Source organism: Typopeltis vanoorti, chromosome 2 (genome assembly GCF_054136105.1).
Source record: "Typopeltis vanoorti isolate ZY-2024b chromosome 2, IOZ_Tvanoo_1.0, whole genome shotgun sequence".
Taxonomy (NCBI): domain Eukaryota; kingdom Metazoa; phylum Arthropoda; class Arachnida; order Uropygi; family Thelyphonidae; genus Typopeltis; species Typopeltis vanoorti.
The window spans coordinates 18,458,209-18,483,109 of record NC_143550.1 but is presented as its reverse complement, the minus strand read 5'-3'; the positions used below and the strand labels follow the sequence as shown (position 1 = coordinate 18,483,109).

The 24,901-nt window shown below is 35.7% G+C and overlaps 1 protein-coding gene across 1 annotated transcript in view; it reads right to left on the bottom strand.

Annotated features, from left to right (window-relative positions):
* The window catches only part of LOC150108855 (eukaryotic translation initiation factor 4E type 3-like), a 125,458-nt gene that overhangs the window by 34,694 nt on the left and 65,863 nt on the right, over positions 1–24,901 (bottom strand). Inside the window, exon 4 of the mRNA XM_090410373.1 lies at positions 11,615–11,681. Within this exon, the coding sequence (XP_090266499.1) occupies positions 11,615–11,681 (67 nt within the window). The remainder of the gene's footprint in view (positions 1–11,614; positions 11,682–24,901) is intronic.

Genomic DNA, 24,901 nt, shown 5'->3' with positions numbered 1-24,901 from the left:
TACTGAATACTCTGGATGTCAGTAAAGCTGTGGGACTGGATGGTATTTCACCACCAGTTTTGAGAGAATGTGCTAAATAACTGACAGCTCCTCTGGCTTTTCAATGAAAGTCTGGCTATGGGAAAGGTGCCCAAAAAATGGAAGGAAGGTAAGATAGTGCCAATGCATAAGGGTGGTAGCCAACTGGAAGTGTCTAATTATAGGCCAGTTTGTTGTGTGTCATCAGTAGTTGTTAAGATATTGGAGAAATTAGTTAGGGACTGTATACAGCATTGGGCAGATGAGGGTAATGTTATCTGTGAGAGTCAACATGGATTTGTGAAGGGCGCTCTTGTTTTAGTAATATGCTAGCCTTTTATAATAAAGTTACAAGAGCAGTAGATGAGGGAAAGGCATATACTGCCATATTCTTGGATATAGCGAAGGCATTTGATGGGGTGTCACATGATAAGCTTATATTTAAGTTGCAGCACATGGGTTTAGATGTCAGGTTGGTCAACTGGATTCAGGATTAGCTGTCCGATAGGTAACAGAGAGTTGTGTATGGTGGGGCAGTTTCAAGGAGGCAGAGGGTTACAAGTGGGGTCCCACAGGGACCAGTACTGGGACCTAATTGTTTAACCTTTATATCAATGACATTGTCAGTGGATTGCAGGGGAGGATATTCAGTTATTAATAAAGAAAGGTTATTAATAATAGTACAGATGCGGCGGCTTTGAAAGAGGATTTGAATAAATTAGGTGGGCAAATGAATGGGGATTTCGGTTTAATGCAGCAAAATGTAAGGTCTTGAGGTTTGGGACATGTCGATGGGATGATGCATACCGTATTGGAGGAGCTATACAAGAGATCTGGGTTGATGATTGATAGAAACCTGAAATTCAGGGGACATATTGCAAAGGTGGTGAAGGTAACACAGATTGCTGCAATAATGAGAAGGACGCTGACCTGCAGAGTTATCATCCCGTTGTATAAGACCCTGATCAGACCACACTTAGACTATTGTTCTCAGATTTGATCCCCAGGATTTGAAGGGGATAAATTAACTGTGGAAAGCATACAAAGGCAGATAACAAAGATGGTTTCAGGACTGTACAATGATAGTTATGAGGATCAGCTGAGGGAATGTGGACTGCAGAGTGGTGAATAGAAGGAGGAGAGGTGAGACCTTTAAACTGTTTGATTGAGACTTAAACTGTTGAGAGGTGGTTACAGGGTTGACCCTGGGGAGTTCTTTCGCTTAAAAGAAGTTATGAAACTTCTTTTAAGCAAAAGACTGGAAGTTATGAAAGGAAACTGTGAGCAAGATGGTGAGGAGTGGTTTCTTTGCATGGAGGGTGGTTGAACCATGGAATGCATTGCCTGATAGAGTGGTGAGAGCGAGAATGGTCAATGAGTTTAAGGAGTGGTATGATAGAATGTGTTTCCTAGGAGGGACCTCCCACGATGAGTCTTGATACTGTTTCCTAGGAAAGACCTCCCTCGATGAGTCTTTTGACTGCTTGGAGGCCTAAATAATAATAAAAAGCTTCTGTGCAGCAATTTTTTTTTTTTTTTTCCCTAATTGATCCTGTGTGTGTAGGGTATCCATAGCATGGTCTGATCGACAAAACTTGCCATAGTGATAGCGCTGGATGCATTTTTTATCTTCACCGAGGTGGATGTCCACAGTTCTTCCTGTTTGTCCACAGTAAGCTCAATCTCTGAACAGGGAACTTCTAGACTTCTGGATGTGATAAAGAGATTCTGTCCTTGGGTGAACAGATGAGAGTTGCCAATTTGACATACAGTTTGAATATGGTGCATAGTTGATGTTTATTAAGCACTCTAGATATCTTTTCAGATATATTTTCTAGATATCTTTTCAGATTTAATGTATGACATGGTGTGCTTGATGATTATTGTATACAGTTTTGTTCTAGTCTTTCAGTGGTATATGGGGGGGGATTTCTGGGGAGCATTTAGTATTTTGTTTATCTTATGGGGTTATAGCCACTGGACAAGAAGGTGCGACATAAGTCAGTGAGAGTATTGTCAATGGAACAAATCTCTCTAGCTCTATGAGTTAATGATTTTAGGATACCATACTGATGAGATGGGTGATGGTGTGATTGTTTGTGCAAATATCTCCCTGTATGTGTGGATTTTCTATAAACTGAGAATGATAAGGAACCATCTGGAAGATGTGTGATTTGTGTATCCAGGAAGGACAGACAGTCACTAGTTTCCAGTTCCATTGTAAAGTGGATTTTTAGGTGTTGGCTATTTGAATGTGCTAAGAAAGTATCCAATGTGTCTGGGCAATGTGGCCAAATAGCAAGCACATCATCAACACAGCATAGCCAAAGCCTTGGTTTGAGAGTGAATGTATTGATAGCTAGCTTTTCCAAGTGTTCTATGTAGAAGTTGGCTAAGGAGGGAGCACATTGCTGTCCCATCTCATTGTATAGTTTCCCTTTCCATGTAAAATAACCTGAATGTACTGTGAATTTAATAGTTCAAATATATCAGGGGGAAAGTGTGACTTTAGTAAATCAAGGGTTTCAATTAATGGTGTTCGTGAATAGTGAGGTGATATCTAAACTCACCATTATGTCTGAACTTTTTAAAGATATAGTTTACTAAAATACCTTTTAGGTGGATAGAATTTTTAACAAAGGAGGGAGAATTGTTTGTGAGAGTGGCTAGTAGCTTAGCTAAACGTCTTGCAAGTCTGTATGTGGGACTGTTAATACTACCCACAATAGGGCGTAAGAGTGCACGTTGTTTGTGAATTTTTGGTGTTATGAATTGCCCTGTTCACGTGATCAAGCCTATTATGGATGGACATCCACCTCAATGAAATAAACATAAGATACATCCAGCACTATTGCTATGGTAAGTCGGGTCTAGCAGACCATGCTTTGGATACTGCTGCACACAAGATCAATTGGTAAAAAACAAAAGTGCTGCACAGAAGCTTTTATAAGTCAGAGATTGTTCTTGGAATCAACAGAAGCCCTGAAACATACACCAAACTTCAACAAGTATGGCTGTATAGATTTGTCAAAGATTTGGAAAACAGTCATCTTAAGACCTAATTAATACCTGCTTTCTGTTTTTCTCCCCCCCCCCTCCCAATGTAGATGGCATGTAATTAGGATTTCAGTATTTGTGTTGTACACTACAATTGTTCAAACTAGTTCATTGCTATACCGGATTGTTGTCTCACGTACTGTGACAAACCGTTTTTGTGCTTCGAAGATGCTGGACAGAACACCAGCAATAAGTTAATAAATAGTTATTTTTATCAGTGTGTTCTCATCATAGCTTTAAAATTAATCAACATGTACGACAAACACATAAGCCTTTCCACACGTTTAAGTATTGCTTGATATAATGTCCCATCGATAACATATAATGTAGCATTTTGAATAGATTTCCTCTTGGAATCATGTCATATGCCTTTTGCAGGTCTATAAAACTTAAATACAGATCCTTCTTATACTCCAATTTCTCAACTATTTGCCATAAGGTGAAAAATCTGATCATGACAGCCTACTTTTGGCCTGAATCCAGCTTGTTCTTCAGATGAGAGTTTCACCAAGCTTCCCTTCCACGATCCTTCTCAATTGTTTCTCAAGTATACTTGCATAAATCTTACTAGGAACACTCAGTAGGGAAATACCTCTGTAATTGTTACATTCAGTTTTATTTCCCTTTTTGTATAATGGGTACTATTATACAAATGTATAATATGGGTACTGGAATTCGTCCAGGCTTTCTGAACTATGCAGTGCAGCCACTGCAAGACTTTTATACCTCCATACTTGAGCATTTCTGGTAAAATATCATCATCTACTCCTGCTGCCTTTCCACATTTCAGGCTTTTTATGGCTTTTTCTACTTCAAGTATGGATATGTATTCCTGATTGCATGCCTGATGAGTTGTTTTTATTTATTTATCATTACTTGTTTTATTTAGCCATTTTTCGAATTACTCCAAACATCAAGGATATCTTTTCTCCATTTTTCATGTCACCTTTATCATCTCTAATTCCTTTTACAGCATTCTTTCCTCCATTTCTGAGCTTTCTCAATAGCTTCCAGAATATTCTGTCACCTCTTCCTGATATTTATTTTCTATGTTCTTGCCAAAGTCTTCCCATAACTTTAGTTTAGCTGGTTTTACACAATGTTTAGTTTTCTTATATTTGTCTCTGTATTCTCTAACAGTACAAGCTGACTTATTTGCCAGGAACTTTTGATATGCTTTCTTCTTTTCCTCCACTGCCTCTTTAACTTCCAGTGTCCACCATGTAGTTCTGATTTTTGTATCATTGAAGACCTCACCTGACTGAATCAATGTTTTTTTCAGAGCTTGCCATTGAATCTCCAAGATTTGGTTCCTATTCTCAAACTCTCATTTTTTCTTAAATAATATTTGTGCATTTTAGTCTACAGTTCATCTGAGAGCTGGTCAACTTTTATTTGCTTTAAAACTTTCTTACATGTTTCTATTCAATATGAAATGCAATTTTATCTGCTCAAGACTAAATGGTGATCACTTCCAATCTCAAATCATCTGTACACTCTAGTGTCCTGCACCAGTGAGAAAACATTACTATCAACAATAACATAGTCAATGAGACTTTGTGCTAATAATATATACTACAAAATAGCAAAATAAAAAAAAAAAAACGGAAGTGCAGAAAAATTATGCAGTGCAACTCCCACTTTTAATCTTTATGTATTTTATCTTTCTCCTCTTTCTAAAAAAAAAAAAAAAAAAAAAAAAAAAAAAAAAAAAAAAAAAAAATCGTGGTTTGATTCTTAATACAAGGCCATTATGAAATTACTATATGTACATTTTTGGCTTTTAACTATCTTTAATTTCTGCATTTTTAGTTCTCATATATTTTTATCTCCATATTTTTCCGCCATCCCATCCCCTTTTTGAAAAAAGCCCTAATGCATCTATCCAAATGAGAGCCCTAAATGGTTACAGTGTATCATCCAGAGTTCATTTATATAATTTTTATCAATATATTTCTGATGCTGCTCCATAAAAAGATAATCGAGGATTCTACAAAGGTATGTCAAAAAATTATTCCTCCCATGTTTTAGTTTTAATTTATGTCTTTAAAATATCATTAATGTTTTAAATAATCTGGAGTAAAAAAGCCAATGATGTAATACAAGGGGTACTGTTAAATTTGGAATGAACACTTAAATTGTCTTTGAGTATTTCATTCAGGATTTAACTGAAGTGCAAAGAAATCTCCTAAAAAAAATTACTTGTAAATAGACAATAATAGAAATCCTTGTACATATATAGTAATAATAGTCCATTCAAGTAAATATTTTGTAAATGGTCCTTAAATAATTGACAAAAATAAAGGTAATGTGAGGTGACTTTGTAACAACAAGGTCAGAGTTTAGAGTAAACTATTGTAATCTGATTATAAATATGACCGCAGGCAGTTGCTATATGAACTCGAGGCACGTGCAGGCTGCCCACGCAGTAACGCAATGAGAGGAGAAGGTGCAGTGTGCAAGGAGAATTAGGCGGAGTCTGCAAATCAGTGACGTATTAGAGAGAACAGACACCGAGCATATAAAAGTCACAGCGACGCGAGTTCGCAGTATTTTTGCCTTTATCATTCCTAGTTCAGGTTTTGGTGTTTTCTTCCCCCTGCAGTTTTCCATGTGGAGGGTCAGAGCTTCAAGGCGACGGAAGGAGTCAAGCGGGAGTCGTTCAGAGACGGTAACATGGTCAAAAATAGCAGGCTTGTCCAAGCATAGCCATCAATGTGACGGGACAAACGGCGTATGCCGAAACTTCGTATAGCTCCAGCCGTACCCTTCTGCCAGACAGATTCTTGGACGTAAGGTAAAGAAGTGATCCATGATTGAGGTCACCAAGAAGTCAAGGCAAGGAACAACAGCTCGATAAATAGGGAGATGACCTGAAGAAACCCTACAAGAAGACACGATTAAAAGTATTTCCTAATGAATTCGTCTGGTTGGTAACGTAAAACTACTTGCTTTTCTTGTGTCTGGAGTATAGTGGCTGTTGGGGAAGGCATGTTGTTTACTGTGGGGGAGCAAGTTATCGCTCTGATGCGAATGTGTTTAAACTTTTTTTTCATGTGCAAGATATATGCGAAACCTCTTTTTTTGTAAGGCAAAATCAGGGGTGCGAGTTATATTCGAGTAAATACGGTATTATTAAATTTAGTACAAGTCTACAAGAAAACTTTTCATGTAGTATTAACAGAAAAGAATGAAACACTTTGGAAGAACCAGAATATTTAACCAAAAAACATTACAGACTGAAATGTATAATGAATACATGGGAGTTGATAAAGCACGTTTATGATGGGAACTTTCTATCCCTAAGTCAGAAATCCAATGTATGGTTCCAAAGCTATACTTACACCTCCTGATACAATGCTACTAAATAATTTTGTTTACAAAAATACCAGAAATGGAAAATTGACTCTGAAGTGGTATATCATGGTTAATGCAAATTTTGGAAACAGTTCAGAAAGAATTACTAATAATTTCAAGTCATTGCCAGAAATCCCATAAAGATAGAAAGCAAAAACCTGAAAAAGTTGTTCCATGCTAAGATCTATGCAGCATACAACATTTCATAGAATGGCATAATAAATAAGATGCTTCTCATTTGGTAAGTTCAATTTAATAATTTTTATTAATTTATTTGTATATTTTTAAAAGTAGGCTGTGTGGTGGTAGGCAAGGGCAACTTGCAAAGCTAAATTATGGCATAGAGCAGTGGACATCTCACCCATACAGAGAATGTCCCCTGCTCGCAGGATGTTCTTTTCACCTCTGAAATATTACCATGACAGTAGATCTTAATAAAATGTCATTGCAATTAAAATAAAACAAAAAAAAAAAGTCTAAAATTTTAAAAAACCTGAAATTTCTTCCACATTCATTTCATTCATGATAACACTAACCTAAAATCATGTGCACAACTACCTACAGACATTTTCAACCTGATCTATTTTTAACCAAACCCAAATTACTGCCATAATTACAGCCTATACATTATAACTACATTCTCTCTCTCATCTCATCCGCTTGATAACAGGTTGAGTCCACTAAGAAAAAAGGTTCTTCACTCATTGTGATCTTTAGCCATCTCAATCATGACTCTATAGCTGGGTAGATGGGAATGTACTTTCAGCAACTTTATCCAAGTACTTCTTGGTTTGCCTCTAGGTCTTTTTCTTCTTATATATCCATTCAGAGCTAAAAATGGGAGTCTATGAGAGGCCATTCTCTGAATATGACCAAACCATCTCAGTTGATGCTTAATGACTGTGTCTATTATATTATATGGGAAGTTTAAATCTATTCTTACTTGATCATTAGTCTTGTGTTGTATCCAGTGGGTGTTATTAATTTTTCTGAGGCATTTCATTTCAAATACTTGAAGTTTCTTGATTGGTTGTTGAGTTAATTGCCAGGCTTCTGAAGCATAAGTAGCCGTTGGGATAATAATTGTTTTATATAATTTTAAATTTGTTGGGATTTTTTTATTTTTCCATATTTTGTTTAGTTTATTCATGTTGGTCAAACCTAGGTTTAGCCTGTGTTTTACTGTTTCCATATTGTTGAGGTTACTGGATATAAGGCTGCCAAGATAAGCATATTTATTAACTTGTTCCAGCAGGTGATTTTTGAGATTTATAGAAACGTTTTCTTCTTCTCTACCTATCTGCATTATTTTTGTTTTATGAAGATCTTTTTTCATACCATAATATCATCCACGTATTTTATGTGATTAATGTTGGTACCATTAATTTTTATACCTGGTTCATCAGCTATGGTTTTACATACTTCTTCTAGGAAGATGATAAACAGTTGAGGTGAGAGAGGACATCCCTGCATTACACCTTTCTCGAATCTGAAATCCTCGGTTTTAATGCTGTTCGTTTTAACAAAAGCTTTAGTGTCTCCATAATAATTTGTAGTAAATCTTAAAATATCAGAATCCATTTTCACGTTTTTTAGGATAGTGATCAATTTGTTTCTATTAACTGAATCAAAGGTTTGCTTAAAATCTATAAAACAACAACATATGGGCAGGTTGTATTCCCAATATTTTTCTGCTATATTATTAATGGTGAAGATATGGTCTATAGTGGATCTAAGTGGCCTGAATCCTGCTCGATTTTCCTCTAGGATTTTTTCTGTAAGCACCTGTGTTCTCTTTTGTATAATTCGAATGAATAGTTTATAACTATGACTTAAGAGTGTTATGGGTCTATAATTTTCACATATTCTTTTGTCTCCTTTTTTGTGAATTGGTATAATAATTCCTGTTTTCCAGTCAGTTGGAATTACTCAAGTATAAAGAATTTTTGATTAAATAAATTCATTAAGAAATTAATGGCTTCCTTGCCACCATATTTCCATAGTTCTATAGATATTTCATCTTTACCCGTAGCTTTTGAAACTTTCATTTGATTTATTGCATTTATAATTTCTGCTGAAGTTATGGGTGGTGCCTTTTCATATATCATATTTTTTTGTTATACTTTCCTCCTCCTGTTCTTTTTGAAATAATGTTTGATAGTAGTCCTTACAAATTATTTTAATATTTTGTATTGAAATAATTTAGATAACTACATTCAGACTATGCTATATCCTTTCTTTTAGTGTTGCATGGTGATCAGCATTCATTTTAGAAATTATGGACTTTACAACATTGTTAAAAATAACTCTTTTAATATCCCGACGTTTCGATCTTCATATTAAGATCATCATCTGGAGCATATACAAATATACAGGACAAGTTAAGTTACATTACATACAGTAAGCTAGAGAAACAATGAATCAATTCATTTGATTCCTTAGAGAAACTTGTGACATTAAGATTATAACATATAGACATGTTTACACAAGAATATTATATTTTAATTTGCCAAATATTTCAGTCTGAAAATAACAGACTATCTTCAGTGGCTACATAGGAACAGTTTTTAACAAGGTGGAATATCAACAATTAATCATTCAAAAGTAGAACGAGCTGCTTGATGTTGCATCAAGCGGCTCGTTCTACTTTTGAATGATTAATTGTTGATATTCCACCTTGTTAAAAACTGTTCCTATGTAGCCACTGAAGATAGTCTGTTATTTTCAGACTGAAATATTTGGCAAATTAAAATATAATATTCTTGTGTAAACATGTCTATATGTTATAATCAATTCAATTCAAATTTTAATGTAATTTAGCTTGTCCTGTATATTTGTATATGCTCCAGATGATGATCTTAATATGAAGATCGAAACATTGGGATATTAAAAGAGTTATTTATAACACGGTTGTAAATCCATAATTTCTAAAATGAAGGAAGACTATGCTATATGATTCCTTCTGTTACAAATATGGTACATGTGCTTTATGTGCAATTTAATATTTCTTGCTATAGGATGACTAATCCTGAATCTTATTTCTGACCGTCTGTTTTAAGTCTTATTAATTTAGGTCTTCTGCCTTAAGATTTCCTTGTTTAATTAATTATGTATCATTCATCTCCTTAATCTAATTCAGAAACTATTTTCTATAATTCAACTATCCTAAGAGTGAAGTCATCTTCCTTGATGACTTAACATCCACAATTTCAACATATCCTCTTCAATACCCCATAAGGCCAAGATCTGTCTTTGCAACTAACTGTGCTGCTCTCTGGCATATTCAGCCATTCTTTTTCTGCTATTCTCAGCAAACAAATTAGTTTAAACCTTACCTTTTCCTTCTGGGATGTATATATCAACAAGCTATCCTTTAAACCTTTTCTGTCCACTCTCAATACATGCCCAATCCATTTTCAGTGTAACTCTGGTTGCACTGGAAAACTCTCACTCCTTAAAAGAACCCCCCCCCCCCCGCCAACAACCAAACTATACATGCACCATATCTTCACCCACCACAAAAAAAGATACAACAGATAAACTAGTCTCCCTCTTAAAACATGGAATTAGAACGTATTTACAAAACTTCCTAAATAAAGTGTCCACTTTCTTGAGATATGTGGACTGCCAGGACTCTCCTTCCCTATCAATGTGGGACCCAGTATTTCAGACAGGGATGACCCTCTAGTACAGGCAACCAAAAAGACCAGCATGTATGTCTTGTATGAAGACTATTTCATCAGGTGAAAGAAAGCCAGGCTTATTTCACAAATCCCAATTTAAATCAGAGACTGTTTCTGGAAGCCATTCAAGTTCTACAAAATCAGGACAACTGCAATAGAACTGATGGTGTGATCCTACACAGATTTTTAGCACTGTCCTATTCTCTCTCTCTCGCCAGCATTAACACAGAAGTTGACTGCAAAAAGTGCCACTATCACTTTCCATGTATGGTCAATGGCCTTGTTCACATTCTATGTCCATCTTCACTGGCTGTGTGCAGCTAAAGTGCCATTGATAATGATAGCTTGATATGATCACCTCAGCTTGTAAATAATTAATTACAGTCAATAAATCATCTATATTCCAGTTTCATGTAGTTTTTGTTCCAACACCTTAGACATGAATCATTGCAAGAGCTACAGAAATTTGATCATGAAATACAATTGCTTCCAGGACATCATAAAGGAAAGGAAAAAAATGTGAATTAGAAATAATACAAATAAAACAAATCATGAGAGCAACGAAAATCAAAATATGAACACCCATCTTACAACAAATGAAAAAATTGAGGATAAACAAATTCAAGGTACCAGTGCTGTAAAATTAATAAGCAGTGCAGTTCAGTAAGATGCAAAACCAAAATAGCAAGGTGTTCTGAAATTAAAAGAGTGCTAAGTAGCCCAGAAATGAATTTCAACCCAATATGGAGAGCATCAAACATGTTGTTTTGTTACCAATCCACCTTGATAACATATGTTATCAAGGTGGATTGGTAACAAAAATGCCATCTAAATTGGCAGCATTCAAAATGATTAAGAGAAATGACAGCTTATACTGAATACATTAGGAACAAAACCAAACCACATAATACAAGGCTTTTCTCTCTCTCTCTCTCTCTCTCTCTCTCAGATCAAAGGTCGAAACCAGTCTGAGTAGTGGCCCTTCCCTTAATGATTAGAATTATACATGTCCACAAGGAGATGTGCTTTGCATTACGGGAGATATTGAGACAAGGAGTGACGAGAGCTTGGTCCACCTTTACCACGAGTTGCCTCAGTCCTGAAGATACTTCAGGTGCAAACTTTGTTTGCTTACACTTGGATAAAGGATTAAACTAAATTTATTATGCAGAGAAGAATTCGATAGTTGGTTTTATATGTTAATTATTATTATTATGTAACACCTCCAGGCAGTCCAAAGACTCATCGAGGGAAGTACCTACTCTACAACTCTGTCTCCACCAACCACAATTACCTTCATGTACACCAACCACCACTAGAATTTTCATAGACAATCACAAACATCCATGTCCATGGCAGGATTCAAACCTGCAGCCTTTTGGCTGGAGAGCAGGTACATGAACCACTCAGCTAACTATGCCGGTGTTAAGTGAAAGCTTAAAAAAAAAAATGCTTATATCTTAAATAGAATAACTGGTTCTAATTATAAAACTTCTCACCTTTTGCAATGTGGCCATTGAACTGCTCCCCGATGGCTGCTAACAAGAGTTCTTTCCATACTCCTGACTGAAATAAATGAAAGATATCTCCTGTATAAATGGAACTTCAGGAATTTCTAGTAGTAATCAAATTGTACATAAATAATTGGAAAGTAAGGCAGCAGTTATGTATTAAAGATAGGTTTCCCATGATTTTTCCAAGACATCTTCCAATGATTACTAATATTTTTAGAGGACAGTATTTTGGGGCAGCTAAGATTTTTCATGAAAATAAGATCATGAAATTTTCCACAAAGAAAGAAGAACAAAGCCTAATAATAATCCAAAGGGCAATAGAAACAAAAAGTCTATAATATAAGCAAGAAAGATCACATAAGAAACACTGAAATAAGGAAAAATCTGGATTTGAAGATATGGTCAAAGCTATCTATAAAGATAAAAAGATGGGAGGACAAATAGCCCATATGAAAGACAAGAGATGAATTTCAGAAATAATATACTGGTATCCAAGACACAAAAAAGAAAACCTAGTAGACCACCTATGAGATGAGAGGATCCTATGTTAAAGTCAATAGAAGGGAAATGGAGATTAACTCAGAGAAAGTTGCATCTTTGACTTGCAGTCATGGAGAAACCAAATTGAGAACATTGATTCATCATGAAATAAAAGAAATTAACTGATGCTCCAACATACCAAAGTTCCACATTTAATTTTTCTCACTAAAAATTGTGCCTAAAGATCTGAAATATTTCAACTGCTTTAAAGTTTCTCCATGCTGTTTTTTTTTTAAATCACTGATTTTAATATCAAAATTGTCACAGTAGATATTCCATTTAGTTAGTCTACCAAAAATCTTGTAGAGCATTTGTGTATAACATTACCTACATAAAGTAAAAATGCTGAAAACGAAAAAGTTTGATAATGTAATTGAAACAGTGGAGATGGTTTGATAAATCAAGTCAAGGGTGCATACTATTTTCCTGTACAACCTTCAATTCTCACTGCCAATCGAAGAGCAATTGGCAGTGAGAATTGAAGTGAGAAGTGAGAATTAATTATATGGTGTAAATGGGACATTGTGCCCCATTTACACCATATAATTAACATTTTGAACAGCTTTTTTTTTCTCAGCTGTTCTCAACCTTTTCCAGTTTCTCCATCTACAACTTTTCTTATCCTCTTCTGTAAGTCTGAGTTTCACTAAGTATACTTTATTAATATTATTCTCCTCCTGTATAATTCCCACATTGTTGTTTCTTTTTCAATGATGGGTACTAGATCTCTATTTCATTTGGATATTTAGCTGATTAAGCCTCCAATTATATAGTAGATAATGTAAAGAACTATGAAGATAAGCATTCTTGGTTTAATGTTACACCCACTCCAGCTACATTTCTAACAGCTTTATTTATTGCTAAACCTGTGGTAGTGTACTTGTTGCTACATTCTCCCTGCACATTTTCTACCGTTTATCTCATTTCAACATAATCTAATTCCACTCTCCAGCCAAGAGGCAGAGGATTAGATTCCTGCTCCAGGCATAGATGCCTGAATATCTTGAGACAATAGATAAATTTCATTCCCAATAATCTAGACGGTCTTCAACTATTTAGATTATCAAAAGCTAAAAGTCTTATTTGATTTCTCCAGTAGGATTTCTAGACTAACACTTGGCCTGTCCACCATCCCACATGTGTCATAAGTTAACTCTGTGAATGGGATTCACTCACACAAAAAAAAAAAAAAAAAAAAAAATTACTCGATATTCAGAATAGCTATTTTCAATTTTTATATTATCATTTGACTTTTATAGTACTATTTTCCCCATTTCAAAGCTTTCCAATTAGCCTTCAAAACATTTTACAACTTCAGTGACATTTATCTTCTATATTTTCCTGAAGTCAAATGGTTTTTGTTTGGATATTTTTATACAGATTTCACAGATTTTTTTCTCTACATTCTATAAGAGCACATGATGACGAACTTTACACTACAATTTCTTCTTCTCCTGATTCTTTGAACTTCAAGAGTGTGCTATGACATTGATTTTGTAGGCTTTTGTAGACAACTTTCTCGGAAGACTCCCTATTTGAATCAATGCTTTATCATAAACTGTTTTAAAACCTTTGCAATATTTGATCTCTAATATTTTAGATATTTTATATAAGATCCTAAATATCATTAGAGATCAAATGTTGATATCAATGGATATTATATACAAAATAATATTTTGTATATTAAAGTCTGCTCAAATCTGAAAGTTGCTGAAGTTGCTTATAGACAATTTTGTAGTTTTCTATTTAGTGTATTTCTATCCTGCTTCAAAGAAATGGTGTTCACACTTCCTATTTCAAATCTCCTGATACTATGCTCTTGTATAATGAACCAAATTTAAGGTTATTACTAATGACAATCAAGAATATTTCTATATTCTATATTATAAAGAATATTTCTATATTCTTTATAATATATGACCAAATATGAGAACAATAGTCTAAGTGTGGTTTGATCAGGGTCTTATACAATGGAATGATAACTCTTCTATCTCTGCAGGTCAGTATCCTTCTCAGTATTGCAGCAATCGTCTCAGTTACCTTCACCACCTTTGCAATTCAGTTTTCTATCGATCATCACCTTCAGATCTGTCTCCCCCCCCCACTTCCTCCAGTACTGCTTCTCCAATCGATGTATCCCAAACTTCAAGACTTTACATTTTGCTGCATTAAACCGACATCCCCATTCATTTGCCCATCTGTCTAATATATTCAAGTCCTCTTGCAGGAATACCACATCTGCACTATTACTAATAACCCTTCCCAGCTTCACATCATCTGCAAACAACTGAATATCCCCTCACAATGTCATTGATACAAAAGGTTAAACAATACAGGTCCCAGTACTGAGCTCTGTGGAACCCCACTTGTAACCTTCTGTTTCCTTGATATTGCCACACCATACACAACTCTCTGATACCTATCAGACAGTATCAGAATGTAACTTAAATATCAGCTTATCATGTGGCACCCTGTCAAATGCCTCTGCAAAATCCAAAAAAAAAAAATGGCAGTGTATATTTTCCCCTCATCAACTGCTCTTGTCACTTTATCATAAAATGCAATCATATTACTTAAGCAAGAGCACCCCTTAACAAATCCATGTTGATTCTCACAGATAACATTACCCTCATTTGCACAACACTGTATATAGTCCGTTACTAATTTCTCCAAGACCTTAACAACTACTGATGACACACAACAAACTGGCCTATAATTAGACACTTCCAGTCTGCTACCATCCTTATGCAATGGCACTATCTTACCTTCCTTTTCCTGGGAACTTTCCTGCAGCCAGACTTTCATTGAAAAGGCAGGTCAAAGGAGCTGTCAGTTCTTTAGCACATTCTCTCATAACTCGTGAAATACCATCCAGTCCCACAGCTTTACTGACATCCAGAGGACTCAGTATTTGAAACACTCTCTCCTCTTGCACCTCTAAACCTCGAATGCCCTACCCTTCTAATATTAAAACCTTCTCCAGGATGAAAATACTCCAATAAAGTGCTCATTGAACAACTCCACTATGTCCTCTGCATCAGTCATTGTATTTCCATTTATATCCCTTTTCATTCTCTTCCTCCTACTGGACACAGCTAAAATATTCCCTAGGATTTTCTTTAGATCTTAGTGCCAATCTCTTCTCATATTCCAGTTTTGCCTTCCTCACCATTCCAGTCACTCTCCTGGTCTGAATTTTATATTTTTCATGCAGCTGCTCTCCACCCCACTCCTTATAGCTCTTTTATATTCTCTTTTTCACCTGCAGTTCCTGTTTAATATTGTCTGTCATCCACTTTACACCAAATTGTGTCTGCTTCTTCACTTGCGGAAGACAGCTTACTATTGCTGCCAAAAAATATTCCTTCACCACAATAGACATGCAAGGGTATCAAAGAAAAGGGAATATATGTGGAACCATTTCCCAAGCACTAATGATATCCTGGCCTTTCAATTCTGCCTTCCACGGAACTTCCCCAAGTTGATATCATTAGTGCTTGGGAAATGGTTCCACATATATTCCCTTTTCTTATACCTCTGCATGTCTATTCATCTTCCATGTCAAAACCACATGGTCACTCTCTCCAACTGGGAAGAGAGATGTCATCTCAGTTATCAGTTCTCCTGATGCTATGATCAACTCCAAAACTCTTGAACCTCTTGTTCTCTCTATTACATGTTGCCTATGACATTTGTCCCTCAAGAATTCTAGAAATTCCATTCCCATATTAATACATGCATTTTCCTCTTCTCAGCTTATACTGCTGTAGTTAAAATCTCCCGTAACAATCATTCTTCTCGCACGTCCAATTTCTTATATTCAAATGTTTTATTATCTACTTGGAATTTTCTTCCATTCATTGAAGAATATCTTCATGTTTAGTTTGATTACTATTGCCACTCTTTTTCTCTAACGACTTCTTTAGCCTCTTTTCATCCACAGCTGGATATTGTTATGTGCCATCTAGTCATTTTCAACTCTTGGTGATTTTGTGAACAAAGGCTCTCTCCATCTCACTCTGCCAGCTGTCCTTTCTTTCAGCAATTATAAGTTCAAGCTTTTAAGTTCTTTTATGTTATCCATCCAACTTTTCTGTGATCTTTCTCTTCTCATTCCCTCAATCTTCCCCAACATAACTGCCTTTTCCAATGATTCATCAGCTTGCATAATATGTCCAAAGTACATTAACTTCTGTTTAGCCTCCAAGGAGCATTCTGTCTTTATACTCTCAAAATCCTTATTGGTCATTTTTACAGTACATGGGATTCTTAATAGTCTCCTCCAATTCCATAATTCAAATTAATCAATTTGCTTTCTGTCTTCTTAAGAGTCCAGTTTTCACATCCATATATCACTACTGGAAATATCATTGCTTTGACAATTCCAACTTTTTGCCCTTATTAGCACCTCTATCTTGCGTAGTTTTTGTCAGGTTCAACATAGCTTCCCCCCCCCCCCCATGACTATCAGTTTAATTTCATCTTTACATTTACCATAATTTCTGATTCAGGATCCCAGTAAATTATAACCTTCAATGATTTCTGTTTCATCTCACTCTACCATAAATTCATTTTGTTACTGCTAGAAGCCATCACCTTTGTTTTTGTTTTGCTGATGTTTAAATTAAGCCTAGCTTTGTTACTTTCCCTCTTAACCAACAGAATCAACTACTCCAGATCTTCCTCAGTTTCTGATATGAGGGTTGTATCATCTGCCTATCTTAAATCATTTTTCTGCCACCAATCTTAATTCCAGCTGGATCTTTGTCTAAGTCAGCCATTCTCATAATATATTCACTATAAATATTAAAAAAGGTAGGGCAACAGTATACAACCCTTCTGCACCCCTTTTTCCACTCTAACACAGTTTCTACAAAGACTGTTTTTAGGTAAGCTTTTTGGTTGTCATACAGCTATTTTATCAAGAGAATTCAATGCTCAGTACTTCCACTGATCTTCTGTGGAAAGCTTTCTTATAATCAATAAGACAGATGAATACTTCCTTCTGAAATTCTCTTGTTTTTTCCATAATCCATCTCATATTTGCTATTTGGTCTAGTTCCTCTACCTCTCCTAAAACCTGCCTATTCTTGTGGCATTTCTCTATTCGCATATGGCTTCAACCTTTGCTGGATCACTTTCAGCATAACTTTACTTGTGTTGTGAAATTAAAGTGATGGTTCTATAATTCCCACAATCTCTGGAATTTGAATTTTTTTGGAATTGGGATGAATAGCAATGTTTTCCAATCTCCTGGCCAGTATATTTTCTTCTAAACCTGTTGACAAATTTCAGTCAATATATTCACTACATCATCCCAGCTGCTCTCAATAATTCCACTGATACTCCATCAGTTTCCAGAAGCTTTTCCTTTTGGCAGCTGTTGCATTGCAGGTATCACTTCACTTTTCATTACGAGTTCCTCAACAAATTCTATCCTTTCAAATTCTCCTTCAATATTTTGTGTATAAATCCTCTACATACTCTTTCCATCTTTTTTTCACTGCTTCTTCCATCAGACATTTTCCTGAATTATTTTATAACTGGTAATCTAGGAATAAAAACTTCCCTGTAACATCATTTACTTTTCTAAACAGATCTCTTGTTCTATCCATAATATTGCTTTCTTCAATTTCTTTGCACTGCTGGATATAGGCATTCCATTAACTTTCTAGTTGTCTTTAGCCAACGTCCACCATTTTATGTCAAACCTTTGTAGATCATCCCTCCATCTTCTCTGGCAATCTACTGATATGGCCAACCCATTTCCATTTACACTCTTTACAATACTTCACAATATCTTTCACCCTATTCATCTCTAATTCTTATTCTATCCCTTTTTGTTATGAGTGGGATTCTTCTCTCCAAGGCTCTTTGGCCACATGTAATCTGTCTTCCTGTTTTTTAGTCTTTGCCCATGTCTCACTTCAATAGGTTAACACTGGAATAAAGCATATATTTACGAGCTTTCTTTTTTTAGGCATACAGATAAATCTAACAATCTTTATATAGCCAAAATGTTTTGTTGTTTCCTTGTGTGATTCTTCTAGTTAGTTATTTCTTTATCCTTAAAACAAACTAATTGACCAAGGTAGATATAGTCCTTCACAATTTTAATACAATTATTTGTTAATTTTAGTTTGATTTGATCTGAATTTGTCAGTTTGGTTTTAGTTGCATTAATCTTTAAACCTTTTTTCCTGCTTTCTCTGTTAAGGTCATTCAGCATTTCTTAAGGCTTTATTTTTTGCTGAAAGAACAAAGTCATCAGAGCAATTTTTTCCACTGATGTTAATTCCATAGCTTTCCTATGACATTTTCTTAAAGACTTCTAATGTGCCAGAAAACAATTTGAGTGATATAAGATCTTCTATATACCTTGCCTTTCTGCTCTCCCTAATACCTAATTCCTTTCCCTGATGCCTCAACTTTGTACTAGCTGCTGCGTTTTGATATAAAATTTTTAATAATTGATATAATTTAATGGGATAGCTTATTTTAAGCTGGTTATCATTTCTGACTGATACAGAGCATCAAAGACTTTTTCAAAATTGATGCATATTAAATATACAGGAAGATTATATCATTTGTTTTTAATATTACTTGGTTAATAGTCTGGATATGATCTATTGTAGAGAATCTTGCTCTGAATCCAGTTGTTCATATGGCTGAGCATAATCCAAAAATCATGCGATTCTATTTAATATAATGGATAAATATTTTGTACAGTTTATGATATAAAGCTGATGGGTCTATAGTTACTGATATTACATAAAACATTCCAGTGCAGTGGCATAAATCAAGGATTTATGCCACTGCACGGGAATTTTTTCTGTAGTTAAAATATCATTGAACATATCCAGTATGACCTCATGAAACTGAACCTCATGATTGTGTTCTACTAATCTACCATTTTCTCCAGGATTAATTTTTCTATACTTACTTAAGGGCATCACATAATTCTTCCATCATGATGGGTAGTTCTGCATTAGCCTATCTAAAATGGTACAGGATGTGTACTTGTTTCCTTGTCTGTATAGGTAGGTCCCTATCAAACTGAAATGAAAGAGGCAACTAAAGACTTACAAGTGGCATTGTATAATTAGATTAGAGGTGTGGCAAATGAGAAGATAGACAAGGTTTGTTTCCAGGAAGGCAGAATTTAAGGCTTCAGATATGAGGAGCAAGCAACAGAGTTGTTATGGTAGTTGTAGGAACAAATGATTTCACCAGGAACAAGGAGAATGCAAGACTGAAAATCAGAAGGCTGTTAAGAATAAATTATAGTGTGATTAGGAATAGTAGTATGTTGCCAAACATGACAGTGATGAGGCAGAGAACAAGCATTATGAATGATGTGTTATCAGAAATGTGTAAAGAGAAAGGAGTGTAGTTTTTTAATGTGTGGAATGAGTTTAAAGGTCAAATGAAGTTGTTTAAAAGTGATGGACTGCATTTGAATGGTGTTGGCATAAGTCATTTGGAAAGGCTACTGCTGCTGGAAGGGAGAGTAATGAATACAGAGAATGGATCTGAGCAAGTAAGAAGCAATGGGGAAGAGCAAAAGAATAAGGAAGGAGAGAATAAAGTGGTGCTTATGAATGAAGAAAAGGGCAGCATGCGTGTAGAGGATGAAAGAACAAGTGTGCAAGACAAAAAAGGGAAAGAAGGAACTCAGGAGAACACAGCTTAAGAAAGGATGATGCTCAAAGAGGAACTGAAAGTGTGAATAGACAAGAAAGGAATGGAATACCCTGGGATGGGTAATGACAGAGAGGAATAGCTCAAAGAAGGCATGGAGAAGCCACATCTTATAAGTGATATCAGTGAAACTTGATATAGATCCAGAAATGAACTGTTATGTTGTGTATGAATACTAGAAGTATCAGAAACAGGGGTAACAGAATTGTTGAAATAAATGAGATATGGTTGGAGAAGGATGATATCCTAACAGGAATAGAGATTGAAGGATATGTTTATTTTTATTTTTTTAATATATAAAAATAGAAACTAAAAAAAAAAAAAAAGAAGGTGGAGTGCTGTTAATGATAGAAAATTGTGCCTATGCAAGGGGGAAAATAGTGGAAGTGGTGGTGAGCAGTATGGCATGAAAGGTGAATAAAAATTATTGGCTACTCCATTAAGTCCTTAGGCTCAACAAGGTAGGCCCTAAACATGTCAAGCACTATCCAACATTTGTGCAGTATCTATCATATTTTACTTTGAACTCATTCACAGGCATGAGACCCACAACAGACTGGTAACCTATTCCACTCATTCACTACTCTCCAAGCAAAAAACCTAGTTCTAACACCCTTGGTAACTACACTGTTAGTCAGTTTCCAAGGGTTGTGTTATATATTTATTTAATTGTTTTTATACTTACTTTATTATTTCTTGATTTAATCCTTTCTTATTTTAACCTCACTCAATTTAAGTCCTACCAGCTGCTCTATTGTTATGGTTGTTTACCCTTGATTATATCTTGTTCTACCACTAAATAGCCCTCCTAATCTACTGTCGTGCCCTTAAAATATTAATTCAGATTTATCTCCTCTTCAGATATTGGCAAAATTTATATTATGCTGTGCCAGCCAACATCCTATAACAGAGGGGACTCTTGTTCAGGGAAATAATTCTAAATTCAAAAGGGATACACACAATAATTAATCTCACACTAGCGCTGTGCAGATTCAGTTAGCAGTCGTGACTCGAATCTCACTTAAGCAATTAAGCCTAAATTCCTTCCTGCCAAAAGGTTCTATTTCATAAGTGGTGGTTTGAATTCGTAATCAGGCATAAACTCAGGTATAAGGTAAAAAACATGTTTATTGGAAAACATAAAACATTTACAGTTAAGAAAATTCAAATACTCAATGGATCAAAATTTACTCCAAGTTAAGGTTCATACTAACACAATGAATCGGAGTATGCTAAATTCTTCAATTAAGAAAGGATAAGATTAAGTGTAAGCATAATATTACTAGAATTATATTCTAGTAATATTATATCCTAGAATTATATTCTAGGATACAATTCCTTTCACAAGTTATTCACAGAACATGCATTGAACAATTTCATTAATACTCTATCAATAACTATAATAATTCTAAATTTCATTAAGCAAGCCTAGCCATTCTCAATCAAAATACTGCCTATCAACAATTCTTGTTTGTTCACAATTTCTCACTTAAAAGTTCTCTACTAGTGTCCTTTAAGTTTACAGTATACACAAATTTCTTATTCTTCTAAGCGATTTTTAACATAGAATGAAAATCTTTACGTTACCAGATCCTTTCAGATTTCATGCCGCCATCTCATGTAGATCTGGATTACCTTACTCCATATTCATCAGCTGTCTTTGCACCTGGCGATGCACTACGCTTTTCTTTTAATCATTTCCGACTGTGGCGTGCTGTCTATCGTTCTGCAGGAAACTTTCTCCAATGGGACATTTTGCTAAGGCTCGATTCCGCATAGGCCGTCATATCGCGATCAGCTCCGCTTGGAAATCTTCAAGCATTTTCAAGAAAAGAACCAGCCGTCCATCATCACCGTAGTCGATCCACCGCTCTCTCACGACTCCCCCGACAAACCTCCTAAAACTCGAATCCAGGAACCGAAGAGGAAAAATGGCACGCTTCATCTTTTATTCACCCTTTTCGGGCACCATCTATTCGATGTGGTTTTCACCCACAAACCCCATCGTTCATGCCCCTTGGATGATCCTACACTCTCCCTAATCTATTAGGTTACATTGTTCCAGGTAGTCGTTCTGACGTCATTTTCCACGTAGGTATAGCCTCCATCGCTACGCTCGACTTGTACAGATTATACACGATTATTTCAGATTACTACTTATAATTTTTCTCAGAATTTCTTAATGTACTAGACAGCTTAATGGGAATTACAAATAACTTAACAATTCCCTTACACAATTCTTACTATTTTGACACAAAATTCTCTGCTTCTCATTTCAGTTAGGCAGGAATAACCTCACTATATGGCATACATGGACTATACATTATTACATAACATAAAATAATACTTCATAATTATTAGTTGATGTGCAGATATCTCCTTAATTAGTAGTATTTATCATGTTAAATCCTGAATAAAGAATTTACTTGTAAAGTTCTCCATTCAGGATCTAACAATTGCTTTCTAGTTCTCCACCACGAAACCTGTTCTGAAAAACTTCCTTTGAATTAATCTTGTAAAAACCCTTCAGTAATTTCTATGTCTCACTCATATCACCCCCCCCTCATCCTTTCAACCATTTTCTGTAACCCACAAATCTTCAACCTGTTCTCGTAAGGTTCATTCTATAGACCTGCTACCATCTTGGTCACTCACCTCTGGATCCTTTCCACCTCTTCCTCAATGCCACAAAATCCTAGTAACCAAATTCTGCATGCAGTAGCGAAGATGGGTCTTATCAAGGTTTAATAAAGCAGGTTATTATTCCAGAGGAATAATAACCTGCTTGTCTCTGCTGGTCAGGTATTCTTCAGTAACCAAGTAATCTGATAAGCTGCTTTAACCATTTTTGCTATGTGCCCCCTAAACTTTAACTCCCTATCCACTAACACTCAAATCTCTGGCTTTGTCAATATCCTCGAGTACAGTTCCATCAATGTGGTATACAGTTGGTAATCTTTTCATCCCATAACATATAACCTTACGCTTTGCCACATTAAAATGACATCCATTCTCCTTTGCTCTCAATAATTTGGATAGACTGCCAGTCCATTCAAATCATTCTGCAAAATTTTAGCATCTCTATTAACCATCACTCTACCCAACTTTGCATCATCAGCTAACGACTGAACAGTTCCTCTCAGATCCTTTCCTATATCATTAATGTACAAATTAAATAGTAGCGGCCCAAGAACAGAGCTCTATAGCACACCACTAGTCACAAGCCTTCTTCTGGACTACTCCTAAATAAACTACTCTGATATCTCTCCAACTACCTTCTTATCCACCTCACCAACCCTGCATTCATCCCCCATTTGTTGCAGTTTACTGATTAGAATTCCATGTGGTATCCTATCAAAGGCTTTTGCAAAATCCAGCAGTATCACTGTAAACCCATTACCTTTATCCAACTCAACTGTCACTGTATTATAAAACATGAGCAAGTTACTGAAGTATGACCTACCTTTCACAAAACTATGTTGTCCCCCCACCATAGAGTATCCTATTTCCATCTATCCATGCCTGTATTTTGCTCTCGAACAACTTATCCAGTCCCTTGACAACATCTGATATGCTGATCGGTTGGTAACTTGCTACATCAATTTTGGAGCCTCCTTTATGCACTAGAACTAATTTGCCCTCTTTTTACCCCCTTGGTGGACAAGCCCAGAGCTGAGACTTAGATTAAACAACGTGATCAAGGGCACTGATAATTCCCTAGCACCTTCATGTAAAACGAGCTAGTTTATCATCTAATCCCATAGCTGTATTCGCATTAAGATTCTGTAATATGGTATGCACCTCCATTTCTTTTATCTCGGTTCCCATATAAGCCTTTGCCTCTCTTGTGACTGCAAGATCTTCACCTAGATGATATATTCTTGAAGTGTTCACTTAGTAATTCTACTATTCACTGATTCAGTTACCTACCATCAGCATTCATTAAAATCATTCTGCCATAAACATTATTTTACTTACAGCATATTGAAAGAACTGTTTGAGATTATCTTTGGCCTGCACTGCACAAATGAAATACTTTACCGTGTCCACAGCAACATCTGATTATGTGGAGGATAATGACCATGAAATGTATAGCCAAACAAATAGAAAGGTGCAATCATTATGGGTAACTTTAATTATGTCAATATAGACCGAGATGACGAAATAGCATCTGAAAGTAAAGAAAATGAATGAGTTTTTAAGGTACAAATACCTCAGACAGTATGTAATAGAAGGTACGTGAGGATCAAGGATCTTGGATGATTATCTCAGAGGATGTCATTAGTGACCAAGATTATGAAACCTCAGACAGCTCTCAGCTGTAAACATGGGAATGAGAAGTTGGGAAGAAAGGAAATCGATGCTGCTTGGGTGCTATTCGAGAATTAGCAATGTCTAAACGTATTCCAAGAGACAGAGTGTTAAATAAGGTAGGTGTGAAATAGATGAATGCAGATATTAAGCAACAATACAAAGAAAGGCTTCTGTAGGCAACATAAACAGTTAATCAGTTCAATTAGGAGTACAAAGAACAAGCAAGAAGAGTGACTCGGTAAGGAAGCGAAAGGTGCAGTATGAGCAGTGGTTAGCTAACGAAGCAAAACACTCTAGAGAGATCTCTCAGTACCTAACCAGCAGGAAAAAGAGAATAATTAGGGAATGACGCTTGAAGGAAATGGTAAAAGGATAAAGTATAGTTGAGATATTAAATGAGCAGTTTATAAAAATGTATTTCATCCTTGTGACATCATGCAGAGTTTGAGAACAACAGAAGAGGAGAATGACAGTGAACAAGAAGTGCACTGCTTGGAAAAACTCAGACACCATAGTATGAGGAACAAACATCCATGGTACCCGCCTTAAGATGTAGGACCTCCTTTCACTGCAATAACTGTAGCAATCCTATGAGGCATACTAGTGTATGATAATCAATAGAAATTTTGGACCATTCTTCCTGTAGGCATGTCATGAGGTCCTGGACTGTTGTGGGTCAAATGCCCTTTGACCTCACCTGATGCTTCAGTTCATCCT